Here is a 22,558-nt window from a genome sequence, read left to right on the forward strand (position 1 = left end):
TGAGTTAGCATAACGAATAATATTCAAAATAGAAAATAGATGAGTATGTGGATAATTCCAAACAAACATTGACTATAGAAAAGAAACGATAACAGTGTTTAATTCAAGACAGAACTAAAAATACTTGAATGTGATTGTTCGAGCATTTTCCTGTTCCTATGAAGATAGTAAAGATAGCCGATGTTACTTTTTTTTTATTAACTAGTGACTATTTTTGGTAAAATTATAAAGAAAAATAGGGGAATGGTAAAAAAAAAAAGTTTCTTCTGGCAGTGTGGAAGGAGATTGGGGATAGGATCAGGTGGATCCAAAGGCACTGGTAATTGCTCATTTTTTAAGATGGTTGGGAATTACCCAGTTGTTCATATTACTAATGTTCTTTAAAATTTACATATGGTTATAAATGTATGTATGTATATTCAACATTTTTTAAATTTTTACATTATACTAAAACCTGCATATGACAAGTTACTGGTTGAAACTAGTTTTCCTGGTTTATTTCAGTTACCATGGTTGTTGTTCTCTGGGCTGTAGTTTGGTCAATTACTGGCAGCGAATGTCTTCCTGGAGGAAACCTATTTGGAATTATAATCCTATTCTATTGTGCCATCATTGGAGGTAAACTTTTGGGGCTCATTAAGTTACCTACATTGCCTCCACTGCCTCGTCTTCTAGGTAAGTGCTAAACACTTACTATTTTCTTCAAGAGTATATCATATCTTGTGTCGCCTGGGTGGCTCAGTGCGTTGGGCCTCTGCCTTCAGCTCAGGTCGTGATCTCAGGGTCCTGGGATCAAGCCCTGTGTTGGGTTCTTTACTCAGCAGGGAGCCTGCTTCCCCCCCTCTCTCTCTCTGCCTGCCTCTCTGCCTACTTGTGATCTCTGTCAAATAAATAAAATCTTTTTAAAAAAGAATATATCGTATCTTAAAAATTGTAGTTTGGAAAGCTTTTGGAAATAGATATAAAATATTTCTGTATTTGCTGTGCTGGCACCAAAAGCCAATCATTAAATTTTGAGTTAAATACAGCAATTTTTAAAAATTAAATTAAATTTGCAGTTTTAGTTTCAACTTCAATTAAATAATTTGCATTAAAAACAAGACCAATAGATACTCAAAATTGATCACTTCCTAATTATTTTACTGCATTTTCCCCTTATCTATGCTCTTAAAATTATAGAACTAATATATAATGGTGTGCCACTGGCTAGCTCTTCCCAATTGCACGTTCGTTGACATCATGTTGGTAGGTTAACATCAACCATGGTAGAAGTAACCATAAGAGAGAAGTCAGCAAATGCTGCAAAACAGGGCTCAATATATTGTAAGTCACTCACATCATTGACAAAGGAGTGAGGGGGTTTTCTGCCAAATCAATATCAGGAGGCCGTATCAATCCAGACCATGGGCAAAGGAAACCGTGTCCCAGGGAAGTCGTTTTCACGTTCATTTGGAGAATAAAAAATGCTTCTTCATTCCCCTCCAACAAAACTCCAAAAGAAACTCTTAACATATTTTTGAGTTCTTGTTAGGTTATTATTTCTTTTGAACTGTGCTCATTTCAGCGTTCTTTGTAATGAAAGGCCTGAAAATTTCCTTGAAGTCCATTAATTGAGAAATTACAGGACTTCCAAACATGAGATACTATTACAACTATTTTTTTTAACGACTTGTTTATTTATTTGAGAGGGTTGCAGGGGGAGAGAATCCCAAGGAGACTCCCTGCTTAGCGTGGAGCCTGGTGCAGGGCGCAGTCCCACCATCACAAGCTGAGCCAAAACCAAGAGTAGACACTCAACCAACTGAGCCACCCAGGCACCCTGATACTGTTGCAACTATTAAAAAAATGAGGCACACACATAGGTACAGAAGCATGCTTAAATTGGTATAGAAACCCTCAAGAGTGAAAAACTTTAGTGAATGAAGATCGAAAGTTTCCAGTTGTGTGTCTTGTACTTGGCCCTTTATACTTGTCCGTAATTTACCACGAGCATAGGGTATCCTTATTATTCTTTTAAAAACAACAGTTGTAGGCCAGTTCATACTTGCAAAAGTTCTGGAAAGACCCTACTGCAGAATTCAGAACTTAAGAGACCTTCTAGATTAAATGGCAGTTGTGAGAGACGCTTGGAAGTGATGCTTCTTGGTCTAACAGGATCTGGAGCAAGTCACAAAAGCTGTGTTTATAATTAGCTTCTATTCTCTTAGCTTACACACAGAACATTTCAACATTAGTAAGTTTGTTTAATCATTTAATGTGTCATGCTTTAAAGGACATGGTGAACAGAGGATACTGCTGGGGAAGAACAGAGGCTGGAAGCCTCACAGTGTCTGACAGAGAAGTATTTCCCATTATAGGGGCATGTGGGATCAGCAAGGGCACAATTCTCTCACAAACGCCTTAGCTCCCTCAGTCACTGTCAACTACTTACATTTCCCAGAATGTATCACATGTCATCTTCACACCTTGGAAGAAACTGTTAACCCATCCAGAAACTTTTCAACTCCCAGACCCTTCTTCCCTTCTCTGAATCCCTCTGACTCACCCTTCCTGTCTGAGCTCATTCAATACTTCCCATAAGACTGAGATTGTCAGTTCGTTTGCTCCCCTAGCGCCTGAAAGCTTGTTGACGTGAAGTACCAAGTTTTTGTTCATTATTATATTTCTAATACCTACCATGGTGTCTAAAATACTGAAGGCAGGGCTCCTGGGTGGCTCAGTCAGTAAAGCCTCTGCCTTCAGCTCATGTCATGATCCCAGGGTCCTGGGATTCAGGCCCACTTTGGGCTCTCTGCTCAGTGGGAGTCTGCTTCTCCCTGTCCCTCTGCCCCTCCACCTCGCTCATGCTCTCTTTCTCTCTCTCAAATAAATAAATAAAATCTTTTTAAAAGTTAAAAAATAAAATAAAATAAAATAAAATACTGAAGGCATTAGGTAAATGTTGAAAGGCTGAACAAAAGAGTCAGCAGCTGACATGACAAAGCAATGTCTATTTTATCATAACTCTCCTATAGGCCTTTGCAAAGCAAGTTATATATTTTGTATTAAATTATCTGGCTTGAAGGTAAAATAGAACCCATACAGGTATTTGTTGACAATTCAGGTAATCCAACATAGCAAATAATTGCTATTTGCACACAAAAGGGTAACTGAATTGGGTATCGTATTAAAATATTCTGTTTAGAATTTGACCACATTTCTATCCAAATACTGCATCCTGTTTCTCCCAGGTTCAATTATTTAGGAACAATTAGTGATTCTAATCATTTTTTAAAGATTTATTTATTCATCTTAGAGGTAGAGAGTAGAGGGTAGGGGCAGAGGAAGAGAATTTTTAAGCTGACTCCAACTGAGCATGGACCCTGACATGGGGCTCTATCCCACAACCCTGAGATCATGATCTGAGCTGAAACCAAGAGCCAGATGCTTAACTGACTGAGCCACCCAGTTGTCTCTTACTCTAATCATTTTTATCTGTACATTAACGCCTTTTTTTTTAGCTCCTCTAATTTAACATATTATTGTAATTTTTCATCAAAAGTTTAACCTTATTTCATCTAGGGCCTAAGCATAAAGGATGTGGTTCCTGGGATTATAAGGTAGTCTTTTTCACACCTGAAGTGATAGGAAATACCTGGCAGAATGGCTAAAATAGACAACACAAGAAAAACAAGTGTTGGTAAGGACGTAGAGAAACGGGAACCCTCTTGTGCTGTTGCTGGAAATGCAAACTGGTGCGGCCACTCTGGATAACAGTATGAAGGTTCCTCAAAAAGCTAAAAATAGAACTACCCTGCAACCCAGAAATTACACTCCTAGGTATTTACCCAAAGAATCCAAAAATACTAATTCGAAGGGACACATGCATCCCAATGTTTATAGCAGCATTATCAATAATGGCCAAATTACGGAAATAGCCCAAATGTCCATCAACTGATGAATGGATAAGGAAGATGTGCGATATATATATATACACACACACACACACGCACACACACACACACAATGGGATATCATTCAGCCATAAAAAAGAATGAAATCTTGCCATTTACAAGGACATGGATAGAGCTAGAGAGTATTATGCTAAGTGAAATAAGTGAGAAAAAGACAAATACCATATGATTTCACTCATATGTGGAATTTAAGAAACAAAACAGTTGAACATGGGGGGAAGACAAATCAGAAAACAGACTCTTTTAAAATTTTGAATTCAATTAATTATCATATAATGTATTATTGGTTTCAGAGGTACAGGTCTGTAATTTATCAGTCTTATATAACATCCAGTGCTTATTACATCGCATGCCCTCCTTAATACCCACCACACAGTTACCCCATCCCTCATCTCTCTCCCCTTCAGAAAGCCCTCGGTTTGTTTCCTATGATTAGGAGTCTCCTGGGGTGCCTGAATGGCTAAGTCAGTTAACTGTCTGCCTTCAGCTCAGGTCATGACCCCAGAGCTCTGGGATCAAGCCCCACATTGGGCTCGCTGCTCAGTGGGGAGCCTGCTTCTCCCTTTCCCACTCCCCCTGCTTGTGCTCTGTCTCTCTCTCACTTTCTCTGTCAAATAAATAAGTAAAATCTTTTTTACTTTTTTAAGAGTCTCATATGGAGGAAAACAGACTCTTAACTATAGAGAGCAAACTGATAGTTACCAGAGGAGGGGTGGGGGGTGGGGGGTTAAGTAGGTGATGGTGATTAAGGAGGGCACTTGTAGTGAGCACCAGGTGATGTATGGAAGTGTTGAATCACTATACTGTACACCTGAAACTAATATTACACTGTATGTTAACTAATTAGAATTTAAATAAAGACTTTTAAAAAGGAATATTAAAGAGACATGAACCCAAAAATAAAGTGCCAAAAATATTTTCTGTATTTGTATACTAACTTAGGAGTTGTTGGCTTCTTCATCCTAGGCATGCTGCTTGCTGGGTTTCTTCTCAGAAATACCCCTGTCCTCAGTGATAACATACAGATCAAGCACAAGTGGTCTGCTGCTTTGAGAAGCATAGCCCTGTCTGTCATATTGGTCCGTGCTGGCCTTGGACTTGATTCAAAGGTATGAAGTGTAAATTTCTAATTGTTGACCAGGAATTGTATTCTTCCAATACTGCAGCTCTTGGGAATCACTGAGCTTTAGACACTATGTGTGACAGTCTCGAGAAGAGAATGGAGTTTATTTCATGCAGGGCTGACTATTCCCAGAACATGTCCCATATTTTTTTCTTGGAATGTTGTGGAATTGCTGTCAGGGGACAGCGCTAAGAATAAAGGCTCCCCTTTTCTCTGACAGAGATCTAGATCATCCTTGTAAATAATGGTCATGAGAGAAAATACTACATTTTTGGTGTGCAAAGCCATATGCTAGTATTTAGGGCTAACTATACCAGCTCAAGAAGCTGTGTGGTACATAAGATGAGTCTCAAGCATGCTTATTTTAATACGATTTCTAATGCATGTTTTTGAATGAGGGAATGAATGTTCTTATGGATGAAGATTTTCACTCTGGCCTCTTTATTTAAAAAAGTTAATTCAGAGTGTTCAATCAGTTAGTTTGGGTATTACTGAGCACAGACTCTAGAACATCCTGCCTGAGTTCAAACCTAGCTGCATAACTCACCAATTTCATGATCTTGGGCAACTGACTTTAACTGGTGCCTTTTTAGATGAAGATGTCTAAAAATAATGGGGATAATAATATTACCTATATCATAAGGTTGCTATGAGGACTGAAAACACTTAGAACACTGAAATGTTTGTTAAATAAAACTCATTACCTGGAAAATTCATGATAACCCAGACATGGTCTGAGTACTGAAGAAAAACTATTAATGTCATAATCTCTTCCTGTCTTTATAGGATTATTTTAGCATCTCTATTTGTATATTTCAGGCCCTGAAGAAGTTGAAAGGTGTTTGTGTAAGATTATCCATGGGTCCTTGCCTGGTGGAGGCGTGCACATCTGCTCTTCTTGCCCACTTCCTAATGGGTTTACCATGGCAATGGGGATTTATACTGGGGTAATGGTTTTTCTTTGTCATATGAAAATAATGCAGGAATGTTGAGGGCTTTCTCTGATTCCATACAAGAGAATCCATAACAAATTTTCTTAAGGATGTCAGAAATTACAACATAGATATTCTAGCATCATCTAAATATTATAACTTCAAAATGTACTGTATATAGAATATCTCCAACTGGGCGCCTGGGTGGCTCAGTCATTAAGCATCTGCCTTCGGCTCAGGTCATGATCCCAGGACCCTGGGATAGAGCCAGGGAGCCCGCTTCTCCCTCTGCCCCTCCCCCTTCCTGTGTTCCCTCTCTTGCTCTGTCTCTGCCAAATAAATAAATAGAATCTTTAAAAAAACAAACAAAAAAAAAACCCCTAAACATTTAAAAAAGAAAAAAAGAGTATCGCTAACTTTCACAACAATTATGATTTAAACTATTGAAAAAGTAATGGTCTTTTACCTATACCTGATGCCATGCTGGTAAGAGAAATGCCGCCTTTCAACCTCAAAGTCTGTGCAAAAGATAATGAATATGTCAACAGTAATCAACCCCTAATGCTGTTTTTCTCCTTCTGACACTAGACAATTATGATTAGGTGGTTCTGCTGTCTCTTTCTTCCACTGACAGTCCTTCAAGTGGTCAACAGCCATGAGAAGTAAATAAATGTGAAAGTACTTAGTAAGAATTTAGTACTAATAAGTAGGCAAGACGCAAGAAATTCTTACTTTTTATGGTGGAGACTGTGGAGCTGTATTGCCTGGATTCCAATCCCAGCCCTGTGACTTTCCAGTATGTGACCTTTGACAAGGTCGTGAATCCCTCCACATCTCAATCTCCTAATTTGCAGAATGAAGATAAGATTGTTGGATTAAGGAAGGCTGCAGATGTCTTTACAAACTCCCAAGATAATGGCGTTTTCAAGACCTCTTAGAACTACTAAGTTGTGAGGGCTAATTTGGAGGGCTCAGTCTTTACAACAGTCCTGCAGTCTTGACAGAAATCTCAAATTTCCAAAAACTCCTACCCTTTAACTTTACCGCAGGAGAAACTGATCTATGAAAATGACATGTATGATTATGAAAGATGTAGTTGAGTGAGAGGAGTTGAGGATTTGGGAGGATAGTGAGCTCTCACCCTAACACTATAAGAAGCATGATCTCAGTAGACCAATAATTCGCCTTTTTATACATCTGTAAATAAATGGAATGTTTTTAAGAATATAATTATGTCAGATTTAGCCTTTTCTTTTATATATTAAATGTACATCTTTCCTTTTCTGCTTTTGGAAAAAAAAAGATTGTTGGATTAAATTAGTTAATATATGTAAAAGACTTAAAATAGTGTTTGGCACCCAGTAACCACCGTATAACATTTTCTGCTGTTAACGGCTCCTACTGGGGTTACTATAGCCAGCACTGCCATTATGGCCTTCTCTAATCCATTGTCTATATTACGTACCAAGTACCGACAGACGGTCTAACATCAGTCAGTTCCAATTTTAAAAGTCCACAACTGTGTTTTTCAGCTGTCATACCATGAATGTGTGTGTTTATTTTTTTTTAAAGATTTTATTTATTTATTTGACAGACAGAGATCACAGGTAGGCAGAGAGGCAGCCAGAGAGAGAGGAAGGGAAGCAGGCTCCCTGCTGAGCAGAGAGCCCGATGTGGGGCTCGATCCCAGGACCCTGGGATCATGACCTGAGCCGAAGGTAGAGGCTTTAACCCACTGAGCCACCCAGGTGCCCCTGTGTGTGTTTATTTTTTAAAGGCAGATTCTTGAAACTTAACCCCATGAGGGCTTCTTTACCACCCATAATTATGTATTTTCCAGCAGCCTAAGTAGTTCCAGTACAACTTGTTTGTGGCCACACTTGGAGAAGGGGCTCTATAGATTTTGTGTGTGTGTGAGTGAGTAGTGTGTGTGTGTGTGTGTGTGTGTGTGTGTTTCTGGCTTAGTGCTTTGCTGCCATTTGCAGTTGTTTGAAGTGTAACCTCTAAAACAGTAGAGTTTACTGGAATTTCCACAACAGTAGTAACAATGAGTAAAGTGCAATCAACTGTTTAAAGTGCTGCCTACTTAGTTTTGTTTTAGGTGCTGTATCTCCAGCTGTCGTGGTACCCTCAATGCTCCTTTTGCAGGAAGGAGGCTATGGAGTTGAAAAGGGCATCCCGACCTTACTCATGGCTGCTGGCAGCTTCGATGACATTCTGGCTATCACTGGCTTCAACACATGCTTGGGCATGGCCTTTTCCACAGGTAAACTGGTCAGTTCGCAATGAGCTGTTCTCTTGTGCTGTAAAGACATAAATTATGATGTGACAAGCTAGGCATATTTGCTTGATAGTTGAATAAGGCAGACTGAAGTAGAGAAAGCAACTCCAAGAGTTAGTTCTATACCCAAAAAGGGGCTAGTAGCTTCCTATTTTATTCCCTTCACCCTCTGGACATGGACTCTCCAAGTGGTATGGTAAGTGCATTAGTGGGGGATCCAGAGTAGCCAGGTTTAAGGCAGGATTTGAATGGCTTTTGCAATGAGCCTTCTGGGAAAGTGAAATATTGCAGACTTTCACACGTAGATGAGTAGGTTTTTCAAAGAGCACAGATGACCTGCAAGTCGTCCAAGCAGAAGGAAGAGCATTCTTCTAAAATACGAAGTTTTTGCTCTCTTCTCTTTAACAATTTATGGGCAATAACCACAATGATTTTAATGGGTATCTTATTAGTACTTACTAAGTGTCTGATATGGATATATTTTGTGCTAAGTAGTAATAAGAGAAAGGCGCAAGGCACTGTTTGTCCCACACTATTATCAACATTTTTATTCTCCTTTAACACACCACAAGTTTCTTTTTTTTTTTCCCTTTTTATTAATTTTTTCAGCGTAACAGTATTCATTCTTTTTGCACAACACCCAGTGCTCCATGCAAAACGTGCCCTCCCCATCACCCACCACCTGTTCCCCCAACCTCCCACCCCTGACCCTTCAAAACCCTCAGGTTGTTTTTCAGAGTCCATAGAACCACAAGTTTCTTTTTAATCCATGTCCAAGATTGGGAGATAAGATCTGCAATTCAATATTATTGGCAAAATGTATTTGTGGCGTAAGTTTAGTTTCCAAGAATTATGGGAAAACACTTTCTTGCAAGGTTATATGTTCTCAGTTTCTCTACCCCCATAGTTTCTTCCCATTTTACAATTTATGCTGATTACCTAGAACCTCACCTCTTCCCATTGCCCTAACATTGCCTTTAGACATCCAATCACTAAATTAATCTTACCAAAATATAGTTCTCATAGTGTTACTTTTTGGTACAAGAACCAATAAGGATTTGCTATTACCTATTAGATCAAATCTATACTCTTGTCTTTATTTTCATTCTGCTGTATGATGTGTCCAAACATGTTCTCACTGATCTCCTGGTATGCTTCTTTATTTATTTTTTTATTTTATTACTTTATTGTTTTCTCTTTCCCAGCTTTATTGAGGTATATGTGACAAATTGTAAGACATTTAAAGCATGTGGTGTGACACTTTGGTATACATGTATACATTGTGAAATGATCCTCTTGTTGAATTAAATAATACTTCCATTACCTCACATATTTACCTTTTGTTGCTGTTGTTGTTGTTGTTGAGAACATTTCAGTTCTACTTTCTTAGCCAATTCCATTTATCCAGTATAGTTAACAGTTACCATGTTAAACATTAGATCCTCAGACCTCATTCATCTTATTGTGAAAGTTTGTACCCTTTTACCAGCCTCCTCCCTTTTCCCTACCCCCTAACGCCTGGCAACTATTTTTCTACTCTCAGTGTCTGAGTTAAACTTTGTTTGTCTGCATCTTTGAAACAGTGTTCTCAACCTCAGCTGCACACTAGAATTACCGGGGGAGCTTTTAAAAATATTCATCTGTGGGCACCACCTCAGACCAATTAAATCAGAGCCTTTGGGAATAGAAACCAGGCATCCGAGCAAGAGTTTGCATTAGAACCATAGGGGTGGGAAAGAAGAGAAATGGGGGAGGGAAGGCTTACTAGGGTTTTCATAATCTGGGGAGTATGGGCTATGGATAGTTTAAGAATTTTCCTAGTCAACAATGCTATGTTCTCTCTGACCTGCTCCACTAAATGTAGTGCTTGGACATTTTGGGTGGGAACTACCTGGAACATTTTAAAATGTGGATCGCAAGCCCTGTCAGGCTTACCGAATCAGAAATTTTAGAGGTGGGTCCAAGAAGTCTTTTTTCTTTCTTAAGCAACTTTACATACCAGAGACTAAAACTAATTTGTTAATTTCTACACATTTATAGTAAATTATTTATTGTAATTGCTTGAGACATATCACAGCTAGATGCTTCTGACAGTCACACCATCACCTAACAAAGAGCTGTTCTAGCAAAATAAAATTACTACTGAGGTAATTACTTTTTTAAATAAGAGCGATGATTGAAACTATCAGGAAGGAAAAACGGTTGCCCCTCTACCCACCTTAGGTCCATTGGCCGGGGCCCTATAAATCAGACTGACAAATACCAGTTAACAAAAGAAAAGCAAGTTTGTCAGCCTGTGCACCAAGCACAGAGGGGAGTACTCAGTGATGGCTAACTCAAAGGGGTGGTTAGAATTTGGGGGCTTATCTCTATGGCATCTGAGCAAAGAACAATAATTTTGTAGAGAAGTGCAAGGTAAAGGAAAAGAACTTAGCTGTTGAAGGCAGCAAATTGTGGAAAGGTAAATTGGGACACTGATGGTAGCTAGGGCTGCTTTCAGCAAAGTTTGTTACACAGATTCCTCTGATGCTGTCTTTAGGCTGAGAAAAGTCTGAAGTTGTCTCAGCGGTTAACTTCTGTCTTTCCTGGTAGAGGGGAGAAGGACACTTTAAAAAGGTAGGTCCTCCTTTTAGGTAAATAGTGGAAGATGGACATCTTTTCTTGATTCTGTTTCTTCTCAGTTGCCTTCTGCTCAAAATAATCCTTATGCAAAAGTGGCCTACCTTGGGATGTCATGTTCTGTTACCCTAAACTACCATAATGAGAAACCACATAACTAGTTAGTACGTTTTTTCTTAGAACAGTGTGGGTAAAAGAACCTTATGTGTTTGAGCAATTTATTATATTTTCTGTACAATGTGCTAACCGTTTTTTAAATTAAAGTATTCTAAATTCTGTTTGCTATGGAAGAAAATAGAGGCTCTACTTACCTATATATTTCTTGTTTTGTTGTTTTGGGGGGTTTTTGTTTGTTTGATTTTTTTATGTCAAGTTTTTTTTTTTTTTAATCCCAGTTAATATGCAGTGTAATATTAGCTTCAGGTGTAGAATTTAGGGATTCATCACTTATGATGAATCTTCACTTATGAGTGAATCATCATTTATGAGCCCAGTGCTCATGAGAACACATGCCCTCCATAATACCCATGACCCATTTAGCCCATCCCTCATCCACTTTCACTCCACTGTTTGTTCTCTCTAGTTAAAAGTCTGTTTCTGGGGCGCCAGGGTGGCTCAGTGGTTTAAGCCGCTGCCTTCGGCTCAGGTCATGATCTCAGGGTCCTGGGATCGAGTCCCACATCGGGCTCTCTGCTCGGCAGGGAGCCTGCTTCCCTCTCACTCTCTCTGCCTGCCTCTCTGCCTACTTGTGATCTCTCTCTGTCAAATAAATAAATAAATAAATCTTTAAAAAAAAAAAGTCTGTTTCTTTGTTTGTCTCTCTCATTTTTATCCCTATGTTCCTCTGTTTCATTTCTTATTCCACGCATGAGTAAAATCATATGATATTTGTCTCTGACTATCTAGCTTAGCATAACTCTCGAGCTTCATCCATGTTATTGCAAATAGCAAGATTTTGTTCTTTTTCATGGCTGAGTAATATTCCATTATTTTACCACCTCTTCTTTATCCATTCATCAGTCAGTGGACATTTGGGCTCCTTCTATAATTTAGTTATTAATGATAACACTGCTGTAAACATACTAGTGCATGTATCCCTTCAAATCATTACTTTTGTATCCTTTGGGTAAACACTCAGGAGTGCAATTGCTAGATCATAGGGTAGTTCTATTTTTAACTTTTTGAGGAATGTCCATACTGTTCTCCAGAGTGGCTGCACTAGTTTGCATTCCCACCAACAGTGTAAGAGGGTTCCCCTTTCCCTACATCCTTGCCAACACCTGTTGTTAATTTAGCCATTCTGACAGATGTGAAGTGATATCTCATTGTAGTTTTGCTTTATAATTTCCTGATAATCAGTGACATTGAGCATCTTTCTATGTATCTCTTAGCCATCTGTTAGTCACTCACTTCTTTGGAGAAGTGTCTATTCATGTATTCTGACCATTTCTCAACTGGATTACGGGAGGGGGGGGGTGCTAAGTTTTATAACTTCTTTATCCATTTTGGATACTAACTCTTTATCAGATATGTCATTTTCTAATATCGTCTTCCATTTTTGAAGGGTGACTTTTAGTTTAGTTGATTATTTCCTTCACTGTGCAGGTTTTTATCTTGATGAAGTCCCAGTAGTTCATTTTAGCTTTTGTTTCCCTTGCCTCAGAAGACATATCTAGTAAGAAGTTGCTATGGCCAGGGTCAAAGAGGTTGCTGCCTATGTTCTCTTCTAGGATTCTGATGGTTTCCTGTCTCACATTTAGGTTTTTTATCCATTTTAAGTTTATTTTTGTGTATGGTCTAAGAAAGTGGTCAAGTTTTCCCAACATCATTTGTTGAAGAGACTTTTTTCCACTGGGTATTCTTTCCTGCTTTGTCGAAGATTAGTTGACCATAGAGTTAGGGGTCCATTTCTGAGTTCTCTGTTCTGTTCCATTGATCTAAGTGTCTGTTTTTGTGCCAGGGCCATACTGTCTTGGTGATCATAGCTTTGTAATAGAGATTAAAGTCCAGAATTGTAACGCCTGAGCTTTGCTTTTCTTTTTCAATATTGCTTTGGCTATTCAGGGTCTTTAGTGGTTCCATACAAATTGTAGAATTATTCTAGCTCTGTGAAAAATGGTGGTTGTATTTTCATAAATATTGCATTAAGTATGTGGATTGCTTTGGGTAGTATATACATTTTAACAGTATTTGTTCTTCCAATCCATGAGCTTGGAATGTTTTTCCATTTCTTTGAGTTTTCTTTAATTTCTTTCATAAGTGTTCTATAATTTTCAGAGTACAGATCTTTTACCTCTTTGTTTAAGCTTATTCCTAAGCATCTTAATGGGTTTTGGTGCAATTGTAAATGGGATTTATTCCTTGATTTCTCTTTCTGCTGCTTCATTATTGGTGTGTAGAAATGCAACAGATTTCCATATGCTGATTTTGTATCCTGCAACTTTCTGAATTTGTGTATCACTTCTAACAATTTTTTGGTGGTCTTTTGGGTTTTCTACATAGAGTATCATGTTGCCTGCAAATAGTGAAAGTTTGAGTTCTTACTTGCTGATTTGGATACCTTTTACTTCTTTTTGCTTTTTGATTGCTGAGGCAAGGACTATGCTAAATATGAGTGGTGAGAGTGGACATACGTGTCTTGTTCCTGACTATAAAGGAAAAGCTCTCAGTTTTCCCCATTGAGAATGATATTTGTTGTGGATCTTTTGTATATGACCCTTATGATATTGAGGTATATTCCCTCTATAGCTATTTTGTTGAGCATTTTTGTCAAGAATGGATGCTGTACTTTGTCAGATTTTTTTCTGCATCTGTTGAGAGGATCATATGGTTTTTATCCTTTCTTTTCTTAACACGGTCTATCATGTTGATTGATTTGGAAATATTGAACCACCCTTACAGCCCAGGAATAAAATCCACTTAATTGTGGTGAACTATTTTTTTACTGTACTATAGGGTTCCCTTTGCTAGTATCTTGTTGAGAATTTTTGCATCCATGTTCATCAGTGATACGGGCCTATAAGTCTCTTTTTTAGTATGGTCTTTGTCTGGTTTGGAGGTCAAGGTGATGTTGGCCTCATATCATGAGTCTGGATGTATTCTTTCCATTTCTACTTTTTGGAACAATTTGAGAAGAATATGTATTAAGTCTTCTCTAAATGTTTGATAGAATTCCCCTGGAAAGGCATCTGGCCCTGGATTCTTGTTTGTTGGGAGATTTTTGCAGTCAAATGCTCTACCACTGAGCTATACCCGCAGCTGGGAGATTTTTGATTTCTGATTCAATTTCTTTTCTGGTTATTGATCTGTTCAAGTTTTCTCTTTCTTCCTGTCTTGGTTTTGGTAGTTTTTATGTCTCTAGGAATTTGTCCATTTCTTCCAGATTGCCCAATTTGTTGGCATATAATTTTTCATAATATTCTTTTATAATTACTTTTGTTTCTATGATGTTGGTTGTGATCTCCCTTCTCTCATTTGTGGTTTTATTTATTTGGGCCTTTTCTTTCTTTTTTTTTTTTTTTTTCTTCAATAAGTCTGGTCAGGAGTTTATTGGTTTTATTAATTTTTTCAAAAACCAGCTCCTGGTTTCATTGATCTGTTCTACTGGGGCTTTTTTGTTTCTTTCTATATCATTTATTTCTGCTTTAATCTATATTATTTCCCTTCTTCTGGCTTTAGGCTTCATTTGTTGTTCTTTTTTTATCTCCTTTCATTGTAAGGTTAGGTTGTATATTTGAGTTTTTTCTTGCTTCTCTAGGTAGGCCTGTATTGCTATCTACTTCCCTTTATGACTGCTTTCACTGCATCCCAAAGGTTTTGGAGTGTCCTGTTTTCATTATTATTTGTTTCCATGTATTTTTTTATTTTTTCTTTAATTTTCCTGGTTGACTCATTCATTCCTTAGTAGGATGTTCTTTTTTTCCCCTAAGATTTGATTTATTGATTTATAGAGAGAGTGAGCAGGGGAAGGAGCAAAGGGAGAGAAAGAATCTCAAGCGGACTACACCGAGTGTGGAGCCCAGTACAGGACTCAGTTTCACAACACTGAGATCATGACCTGAGCTGAAATCAAGAGTCAAACCCTTAAATGACTGAGCCACCGAGGTACCCCTAGTAGAATGTTCTATAACCTCCATGTATTTGTGGTCTTTCCAACTTTTTTCTTGTGTTTGACTTCAAGTTTCATAGTGTTGTGGTCAGAAAATATGCACGGTATCATCTTAGTCTTTTTTTACTTTCTGAGACCTGATTTGTGACCTGGAGAATGTCCCATGTGCACTTGAAAAGATTGTGCATTCTGCTTTAGAATGAAATGTTCTGAATGTATCTGTTAAGTTCATCTAATGCAGTGTGGCATTCAACGCCATTGTTTCCTTGTTGATTTTCTGCTTCAATGATCTGTTTGTTAATGTAACTGGGGTTTTAAATTCCCTTAGTATTATTGTATTATTATCAATTAGTCATATTATGATACTTAAAGAGGCTATGCAACAAATAAAGACTCTTCTGGGAGCAATTTTAAAGAATAATTTGTTTTCAGACTTCTAGAAATAACTTTTGAGGGATACCTGGGTGGTCAGACAGTTAAGCAACTGCCTTTGGCTCAGGTCATGATCTCAGGTGCCTTGGATGGAGCCCGGCATTGGGCTCCCTGCTCAGCAGAGAGACTGCTTCTACCTCCCCTTCTCCCCCTATTCCCTGCTCATACTCTACTCTTTCTATCTCTCTATCTCAAATAAATAAAGAAAATCTTTTAAAAGAAAAAAAAATAACTTTTGTGAAAGAGTAAATCCTCTACACTCACTATAGTAAGAAAAGATTCTTGGGGCTCCTGGCTGGCTCATTTGGAAGGGCATGTGACTCCTGATCTTGGGGTTGTGAGTTCAAGCCCCACATTGGGTGTAGGAATTACAAATAAATAAATAAATAAAAAAACAAAAAAAGAAAAAGATTTTTTATTTTAATTGCTAGATTTTTAAGATACTATATTCTATACATATCAGAGCTACTAAAATCAATATATATTATTAGTAAAAAAAAAATTAGGCTCTTAAATGGCAATTGGAAAAGTAGATACGTCTTCTCACCTAGACTTCATCTATTGTATAGTAAAACAAATTAGCTCTGACTCATCAATTTTATCTTTCATATTTTCTTAGGCCTTTAAGTAAATTTTTATTGAAGTGGATAAACAAAAAAGTACAGAAATCATATCTCTTGCCTGCCTTGAAATTTATTTGCAATAATATGCATAGCTTTCATATAATATAGCTCCATTTTATTAAACGTTTTAAGTCACATATATTTAAGAATGTGGAGAACAGGAAATACCTATATAATTTTCCTTCTATGTAATTAGATGCTTTGTGTTGATGATTAAAGTCTAAGTATTTATGGATTTAGAGTTCTGTCTAAAGTTTTTCTTTTTATATGTTTTTAAGGTTCCACAGTTTTTAACGTTCTCAGAGGAATCTTAGAAGTGGTAATTGGTGTGACAGCTGGATCTCTTCTTGGATTTTTTATTCAGTACTTTCCAAGCAGTGACCAGGTAAAATTAATAAGCTGTGGGAAAGTAGTCTTTAAAATGTCATTGGGGGGGTGCCTTGGTGGCTCAGTGGGTTAAAGCCTCTGCCTTTCGGCTCAGGTCATGATCCCAGGGTCCTGGGTTTGAGCCCCGCATCAGGCTCTCTGCTCAGCGGGGAGCCTGCTTCCTTCTCTCTCTCTCTGCCTGCTTCTCTGCCTACTTGTGATCTCTGTCTGTCAAATAAATAAAATCTTTTAAAAAATAAATAAATAAATAAAATATCATTGGAAAACATTCTGGAATAGTCCCCTGAAAGCCAATGTGAAAAATATAATTTAGAAATGGCTCCCCAAAAGACAACTATCATATGATCTCCCTGATATGAGGAAGTGGAGATGCAACATGGGGAGTTTAGGAGGTAGGAAAAGAATAAATGAAACAAGATGGGATCGGGAGGGAGACAAACCATAAAGTGACTCTTAATCTCACAAAACAGAGGGCTGCTGGGGGGAGGGGGGGTCAGTAGAGGGGAGTATGGTTATGGACATTGGAGAGGGTATATGCTATGGTGAGTGCTGTGAAGTATGTAAACCTGGCAATTCATAGACCTGTACCCCTGGGGATAAAAATACATTATATGTTAATTTTAAAAAATTTTTTAATTAAAAAAAAAAGAAAGAAATGGCTCCCCATTCTAAAACTGCTTATTGCCAAATCAGTGCCATCCATGAGATTTATAAAGAAGGCTAGATACACATTTGATCCTTGAACAATGTAGGGATTGGGGCACAGACCCCCTATATGGTCAAAAATCCATGTATAACTTTTGGGTCCCCCAAAATTTAACTACTAATAGCCCACTGTTGACAGGAAGCCTTTCTGATAACATAAAACAGTTGATTAACACATGTTTTGCATGTTGTATGTATTATACACTGTGTTCTTACAATAAAGTAAGCTGGAGAAAAGAAAATATTATTAAGAAAATCGTAAGGAAGAGGGGCACCTGGGTGGCTCAGTGGGTTAAAGCCTCTGCCTTCGGCTCAGGTCATGATCCCAGGGTCTTGGGATTGAGCCCCGCATCCGGCTCTCTGCTCAGCAGGGAGCCTGTCTCCCCCTCTCTCTACCTGCCTCTCTGCCTACTTGTGATCTCTGTCTGTCAAATAAATAAATAAAATCTTTTTAAAAAAAGAAAATCATAAGGAAGAGAAAATACACTTTACAGTACTGTATTGATTAATTAAACTGTACTGTATTGATTAGTTAAAATCTGCATGTAAGTGGACCCACTGCAGCTCGAACCTGTGTTGTTAAGCATTAACTGAATAAGATTTTAATACAACCCTAAAATTTTTTCCTCTAATTTATATTCGGTAAACTTTAAATTTCACTGAAGAATAAATAACACCAATTTCCAAATGTGTAAGCCATTTTTATTGTTTTTATTTTTAATTTTACTGTAATAATGTTCAAGTAATCAAAATATAAAATGACTTTTTGGCCCCCTTTTTTAGTATTAGCATACCCTAGATTCTAATACTATCAGATACCTAAACCTTAACATTTCATTATAGTATCATCCAATATTTCTTACCAAGGAGATCACAGTTCTTTGTTATACACAATGACTTCTTAACATTACAGAGTTCTTTTTGTTTTGTTTTCATTTATCCTCCTAAGTCTCTTGGGATAGATAAACGTATAAAAATCTTGTTTGTTTCCTATAAGAAATGGCATTATTTTGAGATTTTAGGGCATTTTTAATGGAATTAGAAATTTAACTAAAGTAGAACATGAAGAACATTATTATTTCCATTATTAGAAGGTATGCTGATTTGAATTTTTGCTATGCCCCCAAAAATTCCAACTAAAATTGTAAAAGATTTTATGAATGCATAAAAAAAATCATGGGATTTTCTAATTATACAACAAAATAAAGAGAAAAATAATGACTTACTTTTTGTTGCTTACTCTATATAAAATGAGAGGTAAGTACAGTAAAGTGCCATTCCATTCAATATGGCAACCACTAGCTAGCTACATGTGGCTATAGCAGATAGAGAACATTCCAATGGTGCATATATAGAAATTTCCATCATCACTGACTGTTCTTTTGGAAAGCATTGATCCATTGCAAGCATATAAATCTATGCAATCTACTGTAAACCACATAAGACCCATGAAGCAAGTACTATTAATATGATCTTTTTGCTGATGAGGAAATTGAGATTCAGGAAGAAGTTGAAAAAGTTCACATAGTTGGAAAGCAGCAGAGCTGGGAATGAGCTCTGGTAGTTCACTAACAGAGCCTCCATGCCTCCAAATCAAGTACTTCTGAAGACCCACTTGCCTTCTAAAGTGATCAAGAAGCTTGGACTGTGACAACATTTTTCTAGATATGTTTCCTAAGGCAAGGGATACAAAAGCAAAAATGAGCTATTGGAACAACATCAAAATAAAAGGCTTTTTCATAATGAAGGAAACCATCAACAAAACTAAAAGACAACCTACTGAAGAGAGAAGATATTTGCAAATGATATAGCCAATAGGGCTTAATATCCAAAAAATATAAAGAACTTATACAATTCAAAAAAAAAAGAACTTTTACAGCTCAACACCAAAAAAATATAATAATCCAATTAAAAATGGGCAGAGTATCTGAATAGATATTTTCCCAAAGAAGACATACAGATGGACAACAGACACATGAAAAGATGCTCATCATTACTTATCATCAGGGAAATGCTAATCAAAACCACAATGAAACATTACCTTACATCTGTCAGAATGACTAAAATAAAAAAGACAAGAAATAACAAGTGTTGACAAGGCTACAGAGAAAAAGAAACCCTTGAGCACTGTTGGTGGGAATGTAAATTGGTTCAGCCACTATGGAAAACATTATGGAGGTTCCTCAAAAAATTAAAAATAGGAATACCAGATGACGCAGTAATTCTACTACTGGATATTAACTCAAAGAAAACACTAATTTGAAAAGACTATGCACCCCTGTGTTTACCACAGCATTATTTACAATAGCCAAGATATGGAAGCAATGTAAGTGTCCATTGACAGATGAATGGAAAAGGAAGGTGCTGTATGTATACAATGGAATGTCGAGTAGCCATAAAAAAGGTTGAGATCTTGCCATTTGCAACTACATGGATGGCTGTAGAGGGTATTATGCTAAGTGAAATAAATCAGACTGAGAAAGAAAAATAGCCTATGATTTCACTCATATGTGGAATCTAAAAGAAAACAAATGAATAAACAAAAAGCAGAATCAGAACTATAAATATAGAGAACAAACTGATGGTTGCCAGAGGGGTGGGGGAAGGGGAAATGGGAAAACAGAGTGAAGGGGAGCAGAAGGTACCTGCCTTCAGAAATGGAATAAGTCATGGGAATAAGAGGCATGGCACAGGGAATATAGTCAGTGATACTGTAATAGCATTGTATGGTGACAGCTTGATAGCTATGCTTGTAAGCATAGCATACCATAGAGAGAAGTGAATTACTGTGTTGTACACCTGAAACTAATGTAACATTGTGTGTCAACTATGCTCAAAAAAATTAAAAATAATTTTAAAATTTAAAAAAAGTGATTGAAAAGTTTAAAAGGCTGATGAGAGAAAAGTAAAGGAAGAGAGGTGCACTTTTCTTAGACCTTTAATAACCAACAACAAAAGAACTACTCTCAATCTATAGCTGCTTAAAGCTTCTCAATTTTTAAGGGTTTAGAAAGAAAAACCAGGAGAGTATCACACTGAAGAGTCAAGAGACTAAAAATAATAGAGATATCACATCTATTAACTTCACAGAAACCCTGTAACCTAACTGCTTTCAGGGAGGAGGAAACAATACCTGAAGAAGTTAGGTAATGGGAGCCCTCCATACGCCAGGGGTGTAAAAGAGCTGGAATTCTAACTCTGGTCTGTCTGGCTCCAAAGCCCATGCACTTTTTTCTGCTGTTGCATTCAGCCCTCTGAAATTCCATTTTTGATAAGTGCAGAGGAAGGTAACTAGCATTCCTGAAAGAGGAACCGGCATCTGTACATGTGCCAACTCTACCTTCATTAAGGAAAAGACAGTAAATGTTACGGCATGCATTTATGGGCATGGACAGACATTTTGATTTCCCACTAAGTCCTGAATATAGAAAAATCAATCATTTAAAAATCAGCTATATGAAACAATTGATCTAATCAACCTCTTTTCTCTCCTCAAGGACAAACTTGTGTGGAAGAGAGCATTCCTTGTTTTGGGGCTGTCCGTGCTAGCTGTGTTCAGCAGCGTGTATTTTGGTTTCCCTGGGTCAGGAGGACTGTGCACATTGGTCATGTCCTTCCTTGCAGGCTTGAGATGGGCCAGCGAAAAGGTGAATTTTAAATTCTTCTACTCATTTAAGTTATTTCTGATCAGATAAATTTTTTCTTTCCAGATACTTTCTTCATATCGAGTTAATAAATTATTTAATCATAAGAGCTATTTTCTATGCATGTGTAAATATATCCCATGTGTAAACACATGCGGGATGTAAACACATGGGGATGTAAACACATCCCCCTTATATACAAATCTATAATTTGATATCTTTACTTAAATACATCATGGTCATATTTCCATGCTGCCTTCCTTACTCTTTGTAAGAGCTATAGAGTATTATATTGTGTGCTGTATTATAATTAACCAGTCTCCTATTAACAAATATTTGGATTGTTTTTGGTTTTCTGCTAAGACAAAGACTGTTTCAATAAAATATCCTACCATATTTTATATATCCTGCCATGTAAAATATCCTGCCATATTTTATAAACTCTAAGACATCAGCAGGTATAAAAAGCACCATTATTTTACCATACCACCAAGAATTTTACATGCCACCAAAAATGAAAAACAATACTGTTTTTAAACTATGATATGACATCCTAATTTCAGAAATGAGAAATTAGGGGAAAATCAACAAAATATAATATACTTTATCTACAGGATAAATTTCTAGGAACACAATTCCTCTATGAAAGAAAATGCACATTGATACTTTTAATAATATCAGTTTACCCTTTTAAAGACTGCACCAATTTATATTCTCACCAACAGTGTGTGACTATGATCTGTTTTTCTTTCTTTAAATTTATTTTTTCATTTAAACTCAGGTAATTAACATTTATCGTATTATTAGTTTCAGAGGTAGTGTTCAGTGACTCATCAGTGTTATATAATACTCAGTGCACATTATATCACGTGCCCTCCTTAATGTCCATCACCCACTTAGCCCATTCTCCCAGCTCCTCTCCTCCAGCAACCCTCAGTTTGTTCCCTAAAGTTAAGAGTCTCTTATGGTTTGTCTCCCTTTCTGATTTGTCTTGTTTTCCTTTTCCTTCCCTTCCTCTATGATCCTCTGTTTTCTTTCTTAAATTCCACGTATGAGTAGGGTCATATGCTAATTGTCTTTCTCTAATTGCCTTAGTTCACTTAGCATAATACCCCCTAGTTCCATCCATGTCATTGCAGATGGCAAGAGTTCATTCTTTTTGATGGCTGTGTAATATTCCATTATATATATGTATGTATATATACATATATGCATATATACATATACATATACATATACATATACATATACATATATATATACCCCATCTTTTTTATCCAGTCATCTGTTGGTGGACATCTGAGCTCTTTCCTTAGTTTGGTTATTGTGGACATTGCTGCTATAAATATTGGGGTGCAGGTGCCTCTTCGGATCACTACATTTGTATCTTTGGGGTAAATACCCAGTAATGCAATTGCTGGATCATAGGGTAGCTCTATTTTCAACTTTTTGAGGAATCTCCACACTGTTTTCCAGAGTGGCTGCACCAGCTTGCATTCCTACCAACAGTGTAAAAGGGTTCCTCTTTCTCCACATCCTCACTGACATCTGTCTTTTTCTGATTTGTTAATTTTAGCCATTCTGATCACCGTGTGTAGTATCTCATTGTGGTTTTGGTTAGTATTTCCCTGATGCTGAGTGATATGGAGCATTTTTTCAGCTGTCTGTTGGCCATGTGTATGTCTTCTTTGAAGAAATGTCTCTTCATGTCTTTTGCCCATTTCTTGATTGGATTATTTGTTCTTTGGGTG

At 37.2% G+C, this 22,558-nt stretch overlaps 1 protein-coding gene across 2 annotated transcripts in view; it reads left to right on the plus strand.

Moving 5' to 3' along the window:
• SLC9B2 (solute carrier family 9 member B2) overlaps positions 1–22,558 on the plus strand; it is a 50,444-nt gene that overhangs the window by 16,081 nt on the left and 11,805 nt on the right. For both annotated transcript variants that reach the window (XR_006817380.1, XM_045997247.1), the window contains exons 4-9: positions 505–675; positions 4,920–5,062; positions 5,896–6,023; positions 8,099–8,274; positions 16,350–16,456; positions 20,661–20,810. Coding sequence is in view for 1 of the 2 variants with exons in the window: in XM_045997247.1 (XP_045853203.1) it covers positions 505–675; positions 4,920–5,062; positions 5,896–6,023; positions 8,099–8,274; positions 16,350–16,456; positions 20,661–20,810 (875 nt within the window). In the remaining variant the exon portion in view is untranslated. The remainder of the gene's footprint in view (positions 1–504; positions 676–4,919; positions 5,063–5,895; positions 6,024–8,098; positions 8,275–16,349; positions 16,457–20,660; positions 20,811–22,558) is intronic.

Source organism: Meles meles, chromosome 2 (genome assembly GCF_922984935.1).
Source record: "Meles meles chromosome 2, mMelMel3.1 paternal haplotype, whole genome shotgun sequence".
Classification (NCBI taxonomy): Eukaryota; Metazoa; Chordata; class Mammalia; order Carnivora; family Mustelidae; genus Meles; species Meles meles.